This window comes from Cetorhinus maximus, chromosome 18 (assembly GCF_964194155.1).
Source record: "Cetorhinus maximus chromosome 18, sCetMax3.hap1.1, whole genome shotgun sequence".
NCBI classification, from domain to species: Eukaryota; Metazoa; Chordata; class Chondrichthyes; order Lamniformes; family Cetorhinidae; genus Cetorhinus; species Cetorhinus maximus.
The window spans coordinates 86378555-86399086 of record NC_135896.1 but is presented as its reverse complement, the minus strand read 5'-3'; the positions used below and the strand labels follow the sequence as shown (position 1 = coordinate 86399086).

At 45.7% G+C, this 20532-nt stretch overlaps 1 protein-coding gene across 1 annotated transcript in view; it reads left to right on the top strand.

Moving 5' to 3' along the window:
- The window catches only part of LOC144693323 (regulator of G-protein signaling 6-like), a 190987-nt gene that overhangs the window by 159601 nt on the left and 10854 nt on the right, over positions 1-20532 (top strand). Inside the window, exons 13-15 of the mRNA XM_078563120.1 lie at positions 4575-4761; positions 9261-9350; positions 11131-11184. Coding sequence (XP_078419246.1) covers positions 4575-4761; positions 9261-9350; positions 11131-11184 — 331 coding nt within the window. The remainder of the gene's footprint in view (positions 1-4574; positions 4762-9260; positions 9351-11130; positions 11185-20532) is intronic.

Genomic DNA, 20532 nt, shown 5'->3' with positions numbered 1-20532 from the left:
TTCAAGTATTTCCAGCATTTTCTGTTTTTATTTCAGATCACCAGCATCTGGCGTATTTTGCTTTGAAGAGATAAAGCTAAATTTTAGATCTAGTATTATGTAGTAGGGCAGTTGTCACAGCGAAAGATGCACTGGGAAGAAGTGATCATAATGCAATTAAATTCCATATTAAGTTTGAAAGTGACATACCCCAGTCCCAAACAACAATCTCAAACAACGTCAATTGCTTAGATATGAGGTGAGAGCAGGTTAATGTTGATTGGGTAAATAGACTAAAGGCTATGGCAGTAAGTTAACAGTGGGGAACATTTAAAGAACCAATACAACATGTTCAACAAAAATAAAGTCAATTGAGAAACAAAAACTCAGCAAGAAAGACTCAGCCATGGCTTACTAAGAAAGTTAAAGGTAGGACGGTAAGTCCTCACTTAAAGTTGTGGTTGCATTCCTGAGAATCACGACTTTAAGTGAAACATCGGTTCCCATAGGAATCAATGTTAAACTATAGTTAGGTTCCCTTATCAGAAAAAACAAATATTACCTTATACCCTCTAAGTTGCAATATTTTACATTGCTAAATGGAATAAAAGGGACGGTAACAATGGGGATACAAAATTGGCTGAAGAATAGGAAGCAGAGAGTAATGGTCAATGGATATTTTTTGGGCTGGAGGAAGGTTTGTAGTAGAATTCCCCAGGGTCGGTATTGGGACCCTTGCTTTTCCTGATATATATGACCTAGATCATGATGTGCAGGGGACAATTTCAAAGTTTGCGGATGCTACAAAGCTTGGGAGTGTTGTAAACCGTGAGGAGGACAGTGTAGAACTTCAAAAGGACATAAACACATTGGTGGAGTGGGCAAATAGGTGGCAGATGAAGTTCAATGCAGAGAAGTGTGAGGTAATGCATTTTTGTAGGAAGAACATGAACAGACAATATAAAATAAGGAGTGAACTTTTGAATGGGGTGCAGGAGCAGAAAGACCTGGGTATATATGTGCATAGATCATTGAAGGTGGCAGGGCAGATGGCGAAAGCAGTTAATAAAGCAGAAAGTATCCTGTGCCTTATTAATAGGGACAAAGAGTACAAGGAGGTTATGCTGAATTTATATAAGACACTTGTTGGACCTCAGCTGGAGTATTGTGTGCAGTCCTGGGCGCCATATTATAGGAAGGATGTGAACACATTGGAGAGAATGCAGAAGAGGTTTACAAGAAATGTTCCAGGGATGAGAAACTTCAGTTACGAAGATAGATTGGAGAGGTTGAGATTGTCCCCCTAGAAGAGAAGAAGGCTAAGAAGAGATTTGATAGAAATGTTCAAAACCATGAGGGACTGGACAGAATAGATAGGGAGAAGCTGTTCCTTCTAATAAAAGGATCAAGAACAAGAGGGCACAGATTTAAAGTGATTTGCAAAAGAAACAAATGTGATGTGATTAAAAACTTCTTCACACAGCGAGTGGTTCAGGTCTGGAATGCACTGCCTGGAAGTGTGGTGGAAGCAGGTTCAATCAAGACATTCAAGAGGGCATTAGATGATTATTTGAATAGAAACAATGTGCAGGGGTATGAGGAAAAGACAGGGCAATGGCACTAGGTCATAATGCTCATTTGGAGAGCTGGTGCAGACACGATGGGCTGAATGGCCTCCTTCTGTGCCATTAAAATTCTGTAATTCTGTAAATTCCTGCATTGGAAAATGAAACAGCTTTTATATTTTTAAACTTATTTTAAAAGAAGTGTAACTTTCTACTTAAAATGCTCTCTGCTCACTGCCGATCCTGCTTCCTGAACTTCTCACTCCCTGATCCTCCTGATCGCTGCAGTTCCTTCCCCTCCCCAACCCTCTGAGTTGTGGCCTCTTCCTCCTCCCCAACCCACCCTCGTGTCAGAACTCCCACTTCCTGACTCGCCCTCTCGCCAGTTCCCTCTCTGAGGCTTGCGTTCCTGTTCAAGGTCCAGGCCCGATCTGAGCTGGAGCTCTGGTATTATGGAAGTGCACGTCCTTATGGCGCAGAAATGCCAAGCTGGAGCTGCTACAATCCTATTTTTTTCAAATGCTCTCACTCACTTCTTCCCTCTCCTGAACCCTCGCTGTGAGCGAGGGCTCGAGAGAAGAGCAACGAGGCAGGAGCACCTCATGCCCCCCTGTACAGCTGAGCCAGCTGTGGTGCCATGGACCTAGCTCTGCCTGCACTCTCTGGATGAACCATCACTCACACCATTATTCAGAACTGATTAAAAACAAAATACTGCGGATGCTGGAGATTGGAAATAAAAACAGCAAGTACTGGATAAACTCAGCTGGTCTAGTGAAGAGAGAAGCAGAGTTACCACTTAGATTCCAATATGACTCTTCTTTGGAACTAAATACTGGTTGGAAAGTAAGAAGCACTTGGGCTCCTGCACTACCTACCTGGTCCTTATTGACTGCCTGGTAGTCACTCATTCCCTCTCTCCCTGAATACCCTTAAGCTGCATAGTGACTACATCTAAATGTGCTATCTGTGGTGCTCCCAACCTCACGGATGCACCACAATGTCGCCAGTGCTGCTCAAGCCCCCAAACCCAGAGCTCGAGCTGCTGCAGTTGAGAATGCTTCCTGCGCGTATAGTTATCCAGGACATGGGAAGCATCCGGGAGTTCCCACATGGAACAGGATGTTTATTCCACAGGCCTAAGCTGCCCTGCCATGGCTCTATTTATGAGACAATAACATGTACTAAATCGCTACTACAGCTACTCAACAACCAGCTGCTTCTCTTCTCTGATGTATTTTTATTTTATAATGAGGTTATGCCCTTATGTTTTTATGTTCAATATTCGAGCAGGGACCTCAAGCAGATTTTAGGGCCTTTGTTTGCATATGCAAAGGGCCTTACACCTGCTTCAGATATAGGCGACAGTTCTTGTTTGTCCTTAAGTGATGTGGCAGTTGGTGCACTTCCAGCCTGATATATGCATGTGTTTCCTGTCGGCTGTTTTGGGAACTTAGACTCGGTAGTTCCTGAAAAATGGGAGCTTTGTGGCTCAATTTCTAGGCCTCCATGTTCTAATAACTGCCTGTGTAAAATAATGATTTGTTTTCCCTCTTTCTTCATGATAATCCTGGCTCTTTGTGGCCAAACTGCCAACCAGTGAAAAAAAAAATTAAATTTTCTTCTCAAAACCTTTCAGAATTTTATGAACATCCATTCAGCCTTCTCTGTTCCATTGAAAACCCTTCAATTTTCAAGCTTTCCTTCATAACTATAACGTCCTACTCCTAGTATTATTGCCTGCATCATTGCCAAGGTTTTAATTCATCCTATATTAAGAATTGCATCCAGTACTACAGTTGTAGTGTATATATCTAGTACAAATTCAATATCACTTCCTTGCTTTTGTATTTAATGCTCCTGTATAGAAAATCCAGAAACCCTTTTTATTCCACTTTTTCTTGCATTCCTGTCACTAAAGTGAAATGTAACTTTGGTGTGTGTGCAAAAGCAGCAATGGCGGACTGACCACCCGTCCGATTTTCCACTCCATTTGCATCCATTTTTCAAAGCTCGATTTCACCCCCTGCGCTCTTTATCCTAAAATGCACTACTTCACGTTTCTGTAAAACGAACTGCACCTGCCACCTATCTGCCTCTCTGCTGACCTGCCTGTGGCCTGCTGCATGTAGCAGATTACAGGAGGACGCGTGGCCAGGAGTTTGATGGCTTTGAGATGCTAAGAAAGGATGGGCTGGGTGAAGAAGTGGTGTGACAAGGGTTCAGGAGAACACGTGATGTTAGTGAGAACAGTGAGGAAATGCAGGTGACAAAAGTGGGGATGAGGATAAACCTGCGAGTGATGATAGGAGGAAGAGCATGTGATAAAGAGGATAGTGCGGAAGAGGATGGGAGCATAAAGAGGAAGATGTAAGTTTGGAACTAAAAACAAAATTTTCAGAGTCGCAACAACCATTGAAGTGCTGATAAACTTGATAGCTGAGATAGACCAGAATTTGGAGAGAGAAGGTAGAATCTAGCGATCAGTAAGCTTTCTCTTCTATCCTTCCCAGGGATGCAAAAGAGGCAATAGACAAGTTTTTCTATATATAAAGCCAATATGTAAATTGTGGGCGGACATTTGTGTGAGAGAGGGTTGATCCTCAGACTATGAAAGGCCATAGTTTGTTCATGGACAGTTGGAAGTTGCAGTCCATGAAATTAAATCCAGATAATATGGAGATACGGACACTTGGCTTTCAATTATTACAGGTTTTCTGCTTGAATATTCTGCTAACTCATTGCCTATCCTTTATATAATACATTTCCTCAGGAATATTTATTAATATCATCTGTCAATTATGTTTGTATATTACCAGCTCTCCATTAACTTTTTACTAAGTTAAATCAGGTATCAAATGGTAAGGCCAGCGATTAAATCTGTTTAGTCAATGACATGGATCTTTGGGAAATTAACATGTTGAAGTGATAATATCGCTTGTCCGTTATTGAAAGATTGGATTCATCAATTGCTTTAGATTATTATTTTTTGGCTCAGTTTTAATCCATGTCCTTTCCTTCCCTCTGCAGGTTTTGGTTGGCAGCAGAGGATCTGAAGAAACGCCCCCTGCTGGAAGTCCCAGACAAGGTTCAAGAAACCTGGCAGGAATTTCTTGCTCCAGGAGCACCCAGTGCCATCAACCTGGATTCCCATTCGTATGAGATAACCAGTCAGAATGTCAAGGATCCAGGAAGGTACACCTTTGAAGATGCACAGGTTTGTTCAGGTTTATTTTTTAGGTTTAATGGCACTAATGACAAAACAAACACAGGAGTATTTTTTTAAGGACACACAGCATGAGCTGGTTAGAAAACAACAGCTGGTTGTGCCTGAGTGTTTAACGTTGGACATTCAACCCCTTGAGCCTGTTCTGCTGTTCAATTAGTTAAGGGGGATGGTGGATGGGGAGGGGCACTCAGTGAGGTGCTAAAGAGGCAGGGTAATCAGAAGGAGGGGCATGTAGGAGTGGGGTGATCAAGGAGGTGGAATGATGGGGCTGGGGCACTTGGGCAGGGCACAGGGGTGGGCACCATAGTGGCAGGATGATCAAGGGGTGGGGTGATCATGAGAGGGGGTTGCTCAAGGGGCGGGGTGCTCACAGGATGAGTCACTCGTGCCCTGCACACTATTATTAGTGTTGGCTCAGACAGTAAGTAATATTCATGCTGCAAGTTAATTGCTGTGCACTACTGAGCTATTCATTAACTGCAAATCTATTTGGTGGGAAGGAATGGAAATCAGGTGCCCCTGGCACCACTTAAAGGTAGCCAGTACCTCTTAAGCAGGAGGTGACCTCTAGCTACAGAAGGAAGGAAATGCATCTGAACAGACGCCCCCTGATTCCAACACCTCCTCCCCATCAAATAGCCATGCAGCCAGTGAATTGCTCGATTAGCATTGGCTGGAGAGAGAGAATTCCCCAGAGAAGTGAAGTATAGAATCTATCTGGTTAGAGCCAAGGAACAAAAAAGGTGCAGTTACATTGCCTGGTGTAGTCTATAGACCGCCAACTAGTGGGAAAGATGTAGAAAAACAAATTTGCAAAGAAATTACAGAAAAGTGCGAGAATTATAGAATTGGTGGGGGTGGGGATGGGGGTGGGGATGGGGGTGGGGGTGGGGGGGTGGGATGGGATGGGGGTGGGGGTGGGGGGGTGGGGTGGGGGTGGGGGGGTGGGGTGGGGGTGGGTGGGGGGGTGGGATGGGGGTGGGGGTGGGGGGGTGGGGTGGGGGTGGGTGGGGGGGGTGGGTGGGTGGGGGGGGGTGGGTGGGGGGGGTGGGTGGGTGGGTGGGGGGGGTGGGTGGGTGGGTGGGGGGGGTGGGGGGGGTGGGGGGGGTGGGGGGGTGGGTGGGGGGGGGTGGGTGGGGGGGGTGGGTGGGTGGGTGGGGGGGGTGGGTGGGTGGGTGGGGGGGGTGGGTGGGTGGGTGGGGGGGGGTGGGTGGGTGGGGGGGGTGGGTGGGGTGGGGGGTGGGTGGGTGGGTGGGGGGGGGGTGGGTGGGTGGGTGGGGGGGGGGTGGTGGGGGGCGCTTTAATTATCCAAAGATAGACTGGGATAGTAATAGTGTAAAGGGCAGAGGGGGCAAGAGTTCCTAAAGCGTATTCAGCAGAATTTTCTGTAGCAATATGTTTCCAGCCCAATGAGAAAGTAGGTCCTGCTGGACCTGGTTTTTGGGGTAGGTCAAATGGATCAAGAGACAATAGGGGAACATTTAGGGAACAGTGATCATAATACCATAAGGTACATATTGGCTAAGGAAATGGACAAGGAGTAGTCCCGTGTAAGAATAATTAACTGAGGGAAAGCCAACTTCAGTGGCGTAAGAATGGATTAGATCAGGATAAATTGGAATCAAAGATTGGCAGGCAAAGCTGTAACTGAACAATGGGCTGCCTTTAAAGAAGAGAAAGCTCAAATACAGTCAAAGCATATTCACACGTAAGGGAAAGGAAGGGCAACCAAATCCAGAGCTCCCTGGATGTTGACAGAGAGAAAAATTAAGATGAAGTAGAAAAAATGTGCTTATGACATTTGTCAGGCGGATTACACAATTTGAGAGCCAGGCTCAATATTAAAAATTCAGAGGGGAATTGAAGAAGCAAACAAGAGAAGCAAAGAGAGAGTATGAGAAGAGATTGACAGCTAACATAAAAGGGAATCTAGAAGTGTTTTACAGGAATATAAAGGGTGAAAGGGTGGTAAGAGAAGTGGGTCGATTAGGGGCCAGAAAAGGGTTTTAAGCATGGAGGTGGCAAGCTGAGGTATTAAATGAATATGTTGCCTCTGTCTTTGCCAAGGAAGATGATGTTGCCCAGGTCATGGTGAAAGGAGATAGTTCAGACACCTGAAGGGTTTAAAATTGATAAGAATGAGGAATTGGATAGGCTATCTGTACTTAAAGTTGACTAGATGAGATGCATCCAAGGATCCTGAAGGAAGTGAGATTGGAAACTGTGGAGACTGTTGTGGAGATAATTTTCCAATCTTCCCTAGACTCAGGTGCCAGAGGACTGGAGAATTGCAAATGTTGCACCCTTATTCAAAAAAGGGTGTAAAGATAGGGCCAGCAACTACAGGCCAGTCTTGGTGGTGCAGAAACATTTAGAAATTATCATTTGGGACAAAATTAATAGTCGTTTGGGCAAATATGTGCTAATTAAGGAAAGCCAGCACAGATTTATTAAGGGCAGCCATGCTTAACTAACTTGTTTGAGCTTTTTGATGAGGTAACAGGGAGTGTTGATGAGGGTAATGCTACTGATGAGGTGCACATGGATTTCCAAAAGGCATTTGATAAAGTACTGCACAACAGACTTGTGAGAAAAGTTGGAGCTCATGGAATAAAAGAGAAAGCAACATGGATAGGAAATTGTCTGGAAGTGTCTGGAAGCAGTGTACCTTATTGCATGCCTTTTGGAAATCCAGGTATACTACATCTACTGGTTCCCCTTTACCGACCCAATGAATAACATCCTCAAAAAACTCCAATAAATTTGTCAAACAGGATTTCCCTTTCATAAAACCGTGCTGACTTTGTCTAATTGTGCTATGCTTTTCTAAGTGCCTTGTTAAGGCTTCCTAAATAATAGATTCCAGCACTTTCCTGACGACTGATGTCAGGCCAACTGAGCTGTAGTTCCATGTTTTCTCTCTCCCTCTTTTCTTGAATTGCAATGTTATATTTGCTAACTTGCAAACTGCGAGGGGCATTCCAGAATCTGGTTGACTGCCTCTTGTCCAAACTCCGTTAAAACCGGAAGTGGGAAAATTTGAGGTGGGTTGGGTTTCTGCTTCGCTTTTTTAACCTTTCAGCCTTCTTCCCAAACCAAAGCCGACCATTTTACACCCCCCCTCCTCCCTGTGTTTCCAGGAAGGAAATAAGAGCAAAAAAACCCCATGGTCTCACTAAACAATTCTTTTGTTCCATGCGCTCACCACACTGCCAACCACCACCCCTCCCCTCCCCCCATCAACCCGTGCAGTAGCTTGAATGCAGGCCACTATTCCCACTGCATATGTGCCATTGAAGTATATCATAGTGAAAATGAAATGGGTAAGAAGAGAAGAATTGGACAAATGTTGCATTCGATCTTAAGGTATTGCAATGATAATGTTGAGATAGATGTTTGTTATTATTTTTCAGGATTCTATATATTGGTACTGTTGTACATTTACTCTGAATTAATAGAAGCACTCAAAGAGTTGGCATAATTATACATATTAGTGTGGCCCTTCTTGAGACGCCTGAAGCAATGATGATCTACTTGCTGCTGCTGAGACATATTTTCAACGCCATTTTTCGCCTGTGAAAGGCTCAATGATTGTTTCTTTAAACAATCTGTGACCCTTACTGACTGACTGACTGTGCTTTATTCTCTGGGTTAATGTAATCTTGAGGTAACATTGAACATTGATTGTGATAAATTGCTTGGCAGAATGTACAAGATGTCAAATATGTGTCCCAACGGTTAAAACAATGGGGAAAAGGCAGGGGGAGTGAGACTAGCTGAGTTGCTCTTGTGGAAAGCTGGCATGGACATGAAAGGCTAAAGGGCCTCCTTCTGTGCTGTAACTATTCTATGGTCCTATCACAGGGCTGGGCCACTTTATAGTTTATGATGCTGTCCCAGAGCTATTTATAAATGAAATGGTTCACTGACCAAAGAGATACGATACTGTTGCTTTATATTAAAACAGATTAACTGCTTACAGTCCATTGGTCTAAGCTCTGTTTGTAAGCATGACATGGGGAGAATTTTAATGCAGTAGGAACTCAGTTTAAATAGTTAAGCCAAGACATACTGCCCCGTTCCTGCTCGATTCCTGCCTACTGACACCTTATCTAGGTCCTTTTGTATGCAGCCAATGCATGGTAATCGAGGTCCTCTGATGTCGTTCAGGCCCTCATTGCATTTTAATGACCCTTCCCCTCCCCCCACCTCCCCTTGCCCCCCTCCCTCCCCCCGATTTACCTTGGTGCTAGCAAGCAGCCATGACCACATAATTCTAAACTACATAAAGCTGGCCCACTGCCCCCTTCCCCCAGCTTCCCTCAGCCCCAGGAACTAAAATACCTCAGATGTCACACTGATAACGTGGAATGAGTTTGACTCTACTGTGGGTACATGTTGTTAAATACCAAGAAATCCTAGATGGACGGTTATGTGATCAGTGATGGGGTGGAAGCAGTTTAAATAGTGTTAATCTTGCCTTTCAGGAACACATCTATAAACTGATGAAAAGTGACAGTTATGCTCGCTTTCTGCGTTCCAATGGTTATCAGGAGCTTTTACAAGCTAAGAAGAAGGTATTGTCCAAGAATCCTGTGCCTACTGACATTTGGAAGTAATATTTTGATCCTTATTTGTGATTACATCCTTTGATTTGCTGTCCAGTAAAGTTCATTTTTGGCTGACTGGTTAAATGCACTGTGTTAATGTGTTACTAAGGCTCAAAGGCCAGAGGTCTCACATTTGATTCCCCACCAAGCCATCACAGCAGGAGCAGCTATTGGGTTGTCACAATGAGCCATGGAACCTGTAGGAAAGGGGTAAAACAAATCATTCCAAATTTAATGGCTGCATAGCACCCGAACACTGTGCTGCCCTTCATGATCGAATTGTCCAAAACAAATTAGAGCAATCGGGATTGTGGGGAGATCACGGCATTGTAGTAATGTTGCTAAAGTAGTATTCAGAGGCCTAGGCTGGGGAAAGGGTTTCAAATCCCACTACGGTAGTTGTTGGAATTTAAATTCAATTATTAAAATCTGGAATATATATTTAAAAAGCTAGTCTCAGTAATGCTGACTATGAAGCTATTATTGGTTGTTCACTGATGTCCGTTAGGGAATAGAATATGCCATGCTTACCTGGTTTGGCCTGCATGTGACCCAGACCCGCAGCAATGTGGTTGACTCTTAACTGCTCTCTAAAATAGCCTAGCAAGCCACTCAATTCAAGGGCAATTAAGGATGGGCAACAAATGCTGGCCTTGCCAGCAAAGCCCAACGCCCACATCCCATAAAGGAGTAAAGGAAAAAAAACCTGGGTGAAAGCATGAGGGCCTGTGGGACTGCACCTCAGCAAGAGTTGGGACAGAGTGGGGTGGAACAAGAGGGAAAAACACTCATTTGAACAACGTAGAATCTGGTGGAATGTGTCCTCCGTGGCCCAAGCATGATCTGTAACACTGCAGAGGGCACATTTTTAGCTGTGCTACTAGCTGGCTGGCTTTCAGGGATCATCCTAGAGGAGTTGGGTTGATCTTCATCCCCAGAGCTCCAATGTGGCCTCAGTGGGGAGATGATCCCTTAGGAGATGCATGACCCGCGAGATCAAAAATGAAGGCAAAGAAACTGAGCAGCCTGGTAACAGGACTCTGCCTGTCTGGCCCCTAAAAACAGCTAATTACCATCTAGAAATCAGAACTGAACATTTAACTTTTGGGCCTGCAGAGCAAACTACAATTGAAAAGCATTTCAAGTTGCCTCATGAATGAGGCCATCAGGAATTATTAAGATCAGTAATTTTTAATAAAATGCTTTAATCTTGTATTTTGTGCCTATGCTTCCCCTCCCTTAGTGAGGGTAACTTTTTTTCCTGGGTGCCAAACATGTAGCCCAGTTTCCAATTGGTTATTGTTCATGGGTGACCATTGAGAGTCCGTGATAAGAGACTATTCAACTGCAGGAGGCATCACAACGGATCGCCATGCCCACACGTGCACTTCTGGCATGTGACTGGCTGGTGGTCAGGGAGAGAAACTAAGGCTCATTTTACCCTACTCAACTCATAGAAATGTTTCTAGTTATGATACAAAGCATCCTCTTTATTCATGGTAGATATTTTTTTTACTGCTCTTTGTTATTCCTGTCGGGCCAACAGGGATTTAAGCAATGTAAGCCCCTCATTTGAAACATCAATTGGTGTCCCTGCTCCATTGGAGCTGCCTGTATCTCAGGCTTAACTTCCCTCCACTGATTATCTTTGTATCACTTTTGCTACACATTATTCTGGTCTTCCTGTTGTGATTCTTTCTGCTTTGTTTTCTTCCCCACCTCCCCACCACGGCCACCTCCCCTCAAGCCTGAAAATGAGCAGGGTCGCAGAACCTCGCTGGAAAAATTCACTCGCAGTGTGGTAAGTTAAGGGTTTCACAGCTCTGTTGACATAAAGTGTGTGTACTGATGGGCCCACAATCATCCTCTGAGCTGGAAAAGCTTAATGATGTGTAAATAAGATGTAAATGGTATTCTTTGTAAAAAGCAACGCTTGATTAATGGCTCAGATGCTAGACATTCCACTCAATGTGGAACTCGGCCAGGCACAACTGTAATTACCGTGCCTTGTGTACACTGAATTAGGTAATCGCAGTCAGAGCTCTACATTGCGAGCTATAGGCAAATAGCACCATTGTCCAATAACCTGGCAGCACTCACTGTCTAGCTCCACACGTGAAGGATAACCACTTGGGAGAGCATTCCCAGTAATCATGGACTCTTGTAAGCATTAGCACTTTTAGGAGAACATAATAATAGGAACTGGAACAAAAACAAAAATACCTGGAAAAATTCAGCAGGTCTGACAGCATCTGCGGAGAGGGATACAGTTAACGTTTCGAGTCCGAATGACTCTTCATCAGAACTAAGAAAAAATAGAAAAGAGGTGAAATATAAGCTGGTTTAAGGCCCGGGGGGTGGGGGGGTGAACAGGTAGAGCTGGATAGAGGGCCAGTGATAGGTGGACATTGCCAAAAGATGTCATAGACAAAAGGAGAAAGAGGTGTTGACGGTGGTGATATTAGCTAAGAAATGTGCAAATGGGGATATTAAGGGTGGAAAGCAGGACGAGCAAGGGACAGATAGCCCTAGTGGGGGTGGGGTGGGGGGGATCAAAATAGGCTAAAAGGTAGAGATAAAACAATGGATGGAAATACATTTAAAAATAATGGAAGTAGGTGGGAAAAGAAAAATATATATACATTACTGGAAAAAGGGAGATCGGAAAGGGGGTGGGGATGGAGGAGAGAGTTCATGATCTAAAGATGTTGAACTCAATATTCAGTCCGGAAGGCTGTAAAGTGCCTAGTCGGAAGATGAGGTGCTGTTCCTCCAGTTTGCGTTGAGCTTCACTGGAACATTGCAGCAGGCCAAGGACGGACATGTGGGCATGAGAGCAGGGTGGAGTGTTGAAATGGCAAGCGACAGGGAGGTCTGGGTCATGCTTGCGGACAGACCGAAGGTGTTCCACAAAGCGGTCACCCAGTCTGCGTTTGGTCTCTCCAATGTAGAGGAAACTGCATTGGGAGCAGCGAATGCAGTAGACTAAATTGAGGGAAGTGCAAGTGAAGCGCTGCTTCACTTGAAAAGAGTGTTTGGGCCCTTGGACGGTGAGGAGGGGGGAAGTAAAGGGGCAGGTGTTGCACTTTCTGCGGTTGCATGGGAAGGTGCCGTGAGAGGGGGTTGAGGTGTAGGGGGTGATGGAGGAGCGGACCAGAGTGTCCCGGAGGGAACGATCCCTGTGGAAAGCCACCGGGGGGTGAAGGGAAGATGTGTTTGCTGGTGGCATCATGCTGGAGTTGGCAGAAATAGTGGAGGATGATCTTTTGAATGCGGAGGCTGGTGGGGTGATAAGTGAGGACAAGGGGGACCCTATCATGGTTCTGGGAGGGAGAGGAAGGTGTGAGGGCGGATGCGCGGGAGATGGGCCGGACACGGTTGAGGGCCCTGTCAACCACCGTGGGTGAAAAACCTCAGTTGAGGAAGAAGGAAGACATGTCAGAGGAACTATTTTTGAAAGTGGCATCATCAGAACAAATGCGATGGAGGCGAAGGAATTGAGAGAATGGGATGGAGTGGGATGGAATGGCATGAAGCGGGGTGTGAGGAGCTGTAGTCGAGGTAGCTGTGGGAGTCGGTAGGCTTGTAATGAATATTGGTGGACAGTCTATCACCAGAAATTGAGACTGAGAGGTCAAGGAAGGGAAGGGAAGGGAAGTGTCAGTGATGGACCACGTGAAAATGATGGAGGGGTGGAAATTGGAAGCAAAATTAATAAGTTTTTCCAGGTCCAGATGAGAGCATGAAGCAGCACCAAAGCAATCATCGGTGTGCCGGAGAAAGAGTTGTGGGAGGGGGCCTGAGTAGGACTGGAACAAGGAATGTTCCACATACCCCATAAAGAGACAGGCATAACTGGGGCCCATGCGGGTACCCATAGCCATACCTTTTATTTGGAGGAAGTGAAACGAGTTTAAGGAGAAATTGTTCAGTGAGAGAACAAGTTCAGCCAGACAGAGGAGAGTAGTGGTGGATGGGGATTGTTCAGGCCTTTGTTCGAGGAAGAAGCGGAGAGCCCTCAGACCATCCCGGTGGGGGATGGAGGTGTAGAGGGATTGGACATCCATGGTGAAGAGGAGGTGGTTGGGGCCAGGGAACTGGAAATTGTTGATATGATGTAGGGCATGAAAGGAATCACAGATGTAGGTGGGAAGAGACTGGACAAGGGGAGAGAGAATGGAGTCAAGATAGCAAGAAATGAGTTCCATGGGGCAGGAACAGGCTGACATGATCGGTCTGCCGGGACAGTCCTGTTTGTGGATTTTGGGTAGGAGGTAGAAGCGGGCCGTCTGAGGTTGGGAGACTATGAGGTTGGAAGCTGTGAAGGGAAGATCTCCAGAGGAGATGAGGTCAGTAACAGTGTTGGAAACAATGGCTTGATGTTCAGTGGTGGGGTCATGGTCCAGGGGGAGGTAGGAGGAAGTGTCTGCGAGTTGACGCTCAGCCTCTGCGAGGTAGAGGTCAGTGCGCCAGACAACAGCAGCACCACCCTTGTCAGCAGGTTTGATGACAATGTCAGGATTGGACCTGAGCGAACAGAGTGCAGCAAGTTCAGAAAGAGACAGATTAGAGTGGGTGAGAGGAACAGAGAAATCGAGACAACTGATGACACGCCGACAGTTCTCAATGAAAAGATCAAGAGCAGGTAAAAATCCAGAAGGAGGGGTCCAAGTGGAGGGAGAATATTGGAGGCAGGTAAAAGGATCTGTTGATCGGGGAGAGGACTCCTGCCCAAAGAAGTGATCATGGAGGCAAAGGCGGCGGAAGAAGTGTTCAGCATCGTGCCAAGCCCAAAATTCATTGAGGTGAGGGCGTAAGGGTATGAAACTGAGTCCTTTGCTGAGCACTGAATATTCAGCATCAGAGAGGGGAAGGTCAGGGGGTGTGGTGAATACACAGCCGGGGCTGGGATTGGAAGACGGGGTGGGGACAGTGGGACGGGCAGGGGTGGAGGGTCCTGGATGGGCGTTGGTGTCAATGAGTTGTTGGAGCTTGTGTTGCTTTGCATCTGAAAGAAAGATACAAAGTTTCTTGTTGAGGTGTCGAATGAAACGAAGAATAAAATGAAACCGGGGGCAACGACAGCTTAGAAATAGGGTGCGTCGGTGCTGCTGGAGGGAGAGGTCGAGTGTGTTCATATGGAGGCGCATGGCACTGAGTGTGGATCTCAGGATGTGACGAGAACAGCAGTCCGAGGAGCGTTGTATGTCCCGGAGGTACATGTAATCCTGGGTGGGTTCGAAACATGAGGGATGGTACTTCAGTTGGAATCCACGTGGGGTAAGTCGGAGACGGAGACAGTCACTGAGAAAGGAAATATGGCTGTGAAAGCGAGTTTTAGTAAACACCTTGCCAAACACCAGGAGAGAAATGGAAAGCAATGAAGGTGAATTGAGCAAAAGAGAGAGACGGAAATCCTGTCGGAGAGAAGAGCAATACTTCTTTAAGGTAGATATTCTTTGAAGAGAAGTGGTAGTCAAATTAAACATTAAGATAAAAGCAAAAAACTGCGGATGCTGGAAATCTAGAACAAAAACAAAAATACCTGGAAAAACTCAGCAGTTCTGATGAAGAGTCATTCGGACTCAAAACGTTAACTGTATCCCTCTCCGCAGATGCTGTCAGACCTGCTGAGTTTTTCCAGGTATTTTTGTTTTTGTTCTGGATTTCCAGCATCTACAGTATTTTGCTTTTATAATAGGAACTGGAGTAGGTTATTTGGCCCTTTGAGTCTGCTCCGCCATTCAATATGATCATGGCTGAACTTCCACTTCAACTCCACCTTCCTGGACAATTCCCATGTTCCATACGTCCCTTAGTACCCAAAAATATATCAACTTCTGTGGTGAAAGTGCTCAATGACTGAGCATCCACAGCTCTCTGAGGTAGAGGATTCCAAAAATTCACAACCCTTTGAGTGAAGAAATTTCTCCTCATCTCAGTCCTAAATGGCCAAGTCCCTTATTCTGAGACTGTGACCCCATGCTCTAAATTCCCCAGCCAGGGGGAAACATTTCTCCACATCTACCCTGACGAGCCTTTTAAGAATTTTATATTTTTCAATTAGATCACCATTCTTCTAAACTCCAGGGAATATAGGCCAGTCTACTCAACCTCTACTCACAGGACAATCCCCACACCCCAACAACCAGTCTTCTTGCATTCCCTCTAGGGCAAGTATGTCTTTCCTTAAGTAAGGAGAGTAAAATTACACACAGCATTCCAGGTGTGGCCTCACCAATGCCCTATATAATTGTGGCGAGACATTTTTATTCTAACATCCCAATCCTTTTGCAACAAAAACGAACATGCCAATTTGACTTCCTCATTGCTTGCTGTACGTACATGTTAACTTTCTGCAATTCATGTACAAGAACACCCGGGAGTCTCTGGATGCAAACATTTCCCGGTCTCTTGTCATTCAAAATATATTCTGCTTTTTTTATTTTTCCAGCCCAAGTGGATTCACACTTCGCCACATTGTATTCTATCTGCCAAGGAAAGGAGAATAAAAAACTTTTTTTTTTGGAAAAATATACTTTATTCATAAAATATCTGAAAGAACATTACAAAACATTTCTAAATGGCCATCACAAAAAGTAGAATCAGATTCAACTTTTACACGTGGATCACAAGGTGCTTCAATACAATCAATGAATATTACAGTCATTTTAATATGGTCATTACAGACAGTCAGACAGTGCAATGGGATTGGAGTTATCAACATACATCATGTTGCACTCTGAGGTGCTTCAATACAATTATGATACATTTAGTATTCAATGCATACATTCATTGTGAGCCGTATAGCCCAAGGGGTCTAAACAATTCCCAGCCCCTCGGTGCACTATGGCAGAAAGGTCTTAGACAGCGACCCTTCCCCGTTGCACCTTTGCGATGGCTGCCCCAAGCACCCTTCAGTACGTAAGCCTGGACCTTAGAATGTGCCAGTCTGCAACACTTGGTCGGGGTGCAACAAATTTCAGGCAGACCAAAGAGCATCTTTCACCAGGTCGATGATCCTCCAACTGCAGTTGATATTTGTCTCGGTGTGTGTCCCTGGGAACAGCCCATAGGGTACAGAGTCCTGTGTCACAGCACTGCTCGGGATGAACCTCGACAAAAACCACTGCACCTCTCTCCAGACCTTCTTTGCAAAGGCACATTCCACAAGGAGGTGAACAACGGTCTCTTCCCCACCACAGCCACCTCGAGGGCAACATGCAGAGGGGTTAAGACACCTGGTATGTAGGAAGGATCTGACAGGGAGGGCCTTTCTCACCACCAGCCAACTTACATCTTGGTATTTGTTGGAAAGTTCTGGTGATGAGGCATTTTGCCAAATGTCTTTGGCAGTCTGCTCAGGGAACCATCCGACAGGATCCACCATCTCCTTTTCCTGCAGGGCCCCTAGGACGTCACGTGCCAACCACTGCCTGAGGGACTTGTGGTCAAAAATATTTCTCTGCATAGATTTTTCCACGAGGGACAGGTGGTACAATTACTTGGAGCGTTCCGCAGCAGGGTGGCCAGACCCATCCTTCGCAACACCAGGGACCGGTAGAATCTCAGCATGTAGTGATACTTGGTGTTTGCGTACCAAGGCTCTACACACAGCTTGATGCAGCCGATATAAATACATTAATAGGCACTAATTTGGAATTGTTCTTAATTATATAATGTCCTCCTAGTGCATCACATGTAAGTGGAGCCTCTTTAGAGTCAATCTGATTCTAAAGTAACTTGCTTTAAACTGACAGGTCTGCAGTGCTGATGATCAACCAGCCAACCTTGAGTTGGGGTGTGTGACCCCTGAATGAATGCGGAGGCTGTCGGGTGGGGAAATGGGCTGGGCGCAAGGCCTACTACCCCTGTGCTCCGGCAGTGTGTTTAAATAAATAATAAAAGAAAAAACACCCCTCCAGTCCTCACCCCACCCCCCACATATTTCCTATATATTCCCACCTTCCTTCCACCATAAGGTCAGAAGTGAGGATGTTCGCTGATGATTGCACAATGTTCAGCATCATTCGTGACTCCTCAGATTCTGAAGCAGTCCATGTCCAAATGCAACAAGACCTGGACAATATCCAGGCTTGGGCTGACAAGTGGCAAGTAACATTCGCACCACACAAGTGTCAGGCAATGACCATCTCAACAAGACAGAATCCAACAATCGCCCCTTGATGTTCAATGGCATTACCATCACTGAATCCCCCACTATCAACATCCTGGGGGTTACTATTGACCAGAAACTGAACTGGACTAGACATATAAATACTGTGCCTACAAGAGCTGGTCAGAGGCTAGGAATACTACGATGAGTAACCCACCTCCTGATTCCCCAACATCAGTCCACCATCTACAAGACACAAGTCAGGAAAGTGATGGAATACTCTCCACTTGCCTGGATGAGTGCAGCTCCCACAACACTCAAGAAGCTCGACACCATCCAGGACAAAGCAGCCCACTTGATTGGCACCACATCCACAAACATTCACTCCCTCCACCCCCAACGCACAGTAGCAGCAGTGTGTATCATCTACAAGATGCACTGCAGGAATCATCAAAGCTTCTTAAACAGCACCTTCCAAATCCATTACCACTACCATCTAGAAGGACAAGGGAGCAGATAGATGGGAACACCACCACCTAGAAGCTCCCCTCCAAGTCACTCACCATCCTGACATGGAAATATATATACAGTGACTTCACTGTCGCTGGGTCAAAATCCTGGAACTCCCTTCCAAACAGCGCTGTGGCTGTACCCACACCATGTGGACTGCAGCAGTTCAAGAAGGCAGCTCACCACCACCTTCTCAAGAGCAACTAGGGGTGGGCAATAAATGCTGGCCCAGCCAGCGAAGCCCACCATTCCATGAATGAATAATTTTTAAAAAATCCATGCCAGCCTATGCCAACACATTACCCTGTACCCATCCCCATGGCCCCTCATTCCCCTATGCCAGTCCATGCCCCTCTAACCACCCCATGGCCCCTCATACCCCCTATGCCAACTAATGCCAACCCATGACCTGCACACACCACCCTTTGCCCTTACCCCCTCCATGCTATGCCTAGCATCCGTGGACACTTGCTGGGCAGCTTTGACATTTCCTGGACAGCTACACAGTGCCTTGACAACTGGACAGTTCCTTGATAGTTGGACTGGCCCTTGACAGTTTGACAGTTCCTTGGCAGCTGGACAGCTCCAATGAGTTTGTGCATAAAAGGTGCATGATCATGGTGGATTCTAACAATCCCAAAGGATGCCTCACCTCTCCCAAAGGTGTCCTGGGACCCTAGACAAAACAGTGCCCTGGCTATCCAAAGAATCTACTAAGTTCAGACCTCCTCTTACCTGGTCTGCGCTGTGCACTCCAGGATTCACGCAGTCAAAAATCAGAAGTCAGTGGAGGCAGCTGGTGATTTAAATGGCCAGTTGCCTCCACAATTTGTGCACACGTGAACCCCAGCCTGACTCCAATCCTACCCCTGCGAAGGAGGGAAATGCTGGGCTCAGGGTGCATAATCATGTTTAATTCTTACAATCCCAAAGGGTTCCTTACTTCTCCCAAAGGTGTCCTGGGACACTATATTCATAGGGGTACATTACTTCTCTAGAAAATTCGGCCATTTCCAGGAATTTAGCCAAGACAGAGAGCATCTCCATCTTGGTGAAAATCTGGGCCTCTGTATCAAGATAGAAATTCAGCAGGTATAGAGACTCTTAATGTAGATAAAAGCAAAGTATTGAGAATGCTGGAAATCTGAAATAAAAACAGAAAGTGCTGGAAATACTCAGCAGGTCTGGCAGCATCTGTGGAGAGGGAAACAGAGTTAAGTATGTCAAACATTAAGTCAAACATGACTTCGTCAGAACAGAAGAGTCATATTCGACTCAAAACATTAGGGAGGATTTTCCCCTTGTCGGGCAGGCGTAGGGGGCGGGCCCGGGAGTGGCCACGCAACAGTCTGCCGCCTGTGATTGGTCAGCCAGCATGAAGGCCGCCTGGGCTCTTCGCCTGCCCCCCCGCCAACCTTAAGGTTGGACGGGCAGCTCAATTAATTACTTTAATTAGCTTTTAATTGGCCTTAATAGGCCTTTGACAGTTCGGCAGGCGTGCAGCCGACTCCGCTGTGTGCCCGCCGAACTGAGGATCGGAATGACGCGCGGTGATGTCGGGACGCACGCCCGACGTCACCGTGCATCATTTTACCCGTCGGCGAGTGGGACCCGCCTCCGCACGCCGACCTGAATATGCTTCCCCTGAGCTTCCTGTCATTTGTCATTTCAATTCCTCACCTTGCTCTTACTCTGACCTTTCTGTCCTTGGCCTGCATTGTTCATTGTTCAATTATGTCAATGAAGCTCAACGCAAGCTCGAGGGACAGCACCTCCTCTTTCAATCCGGAATTCTGCAGCCTTCTGGACTCACTTGCTCAAAGCCTATTACAATTCTATCTTTCCTCAGTTCTGGTGAAGGGTCATTGACCTGAATCGCTTACTCTGGTTCTCTCCACAGGTGCTGCCTGACCAGCTGAGTGTTTCCAGCACTTCTTCTGTTTTTATTTCAGATTACCAGCAGTGAAATCAAAAAAGAAAAGAAATAAATTGGACTACTTAGGGCACAGGTGGTTAGTTTTTTTTCTGAATAATGTAAATATTTTTATGATTGCATTTTGCACTAATGTAAATTGAACAGAAGGTGCACCCTTTAGACTTCTTCTGCTACTTACAAATCTTCAATTTCTATTCATTTTCTCTGGTTACTGCTTAATTCTCTTCCAGCATTCCATATCCACCGTATGCTTCCTTTCAGTTTTTGAAAAATTACTTCACAAAGTCTCTCCCCCAAACTGAGCAAGGAAAATAATCTACAAATGTCTTGTGAGAAAATGAAGGGAATGAATAAAGGATAGTGAAAATAAGCATTGCTGTGGATGTTGAACACAACAACAAGATATTCCTTCAATCCACACCAGTTAAGGGGCAGTCAAAGAAGAGATCTGAACTCTTAAGAACAGTAGCAGGGCTGAACATTTTTTTTAAAGATACAATATTGAATGTTTGCTTCATCCTGGGGAGGACCCCAGTAATATGTCCTCTATGTCCGGAATAATTCAAAACCAAAGACTTACTTCAATG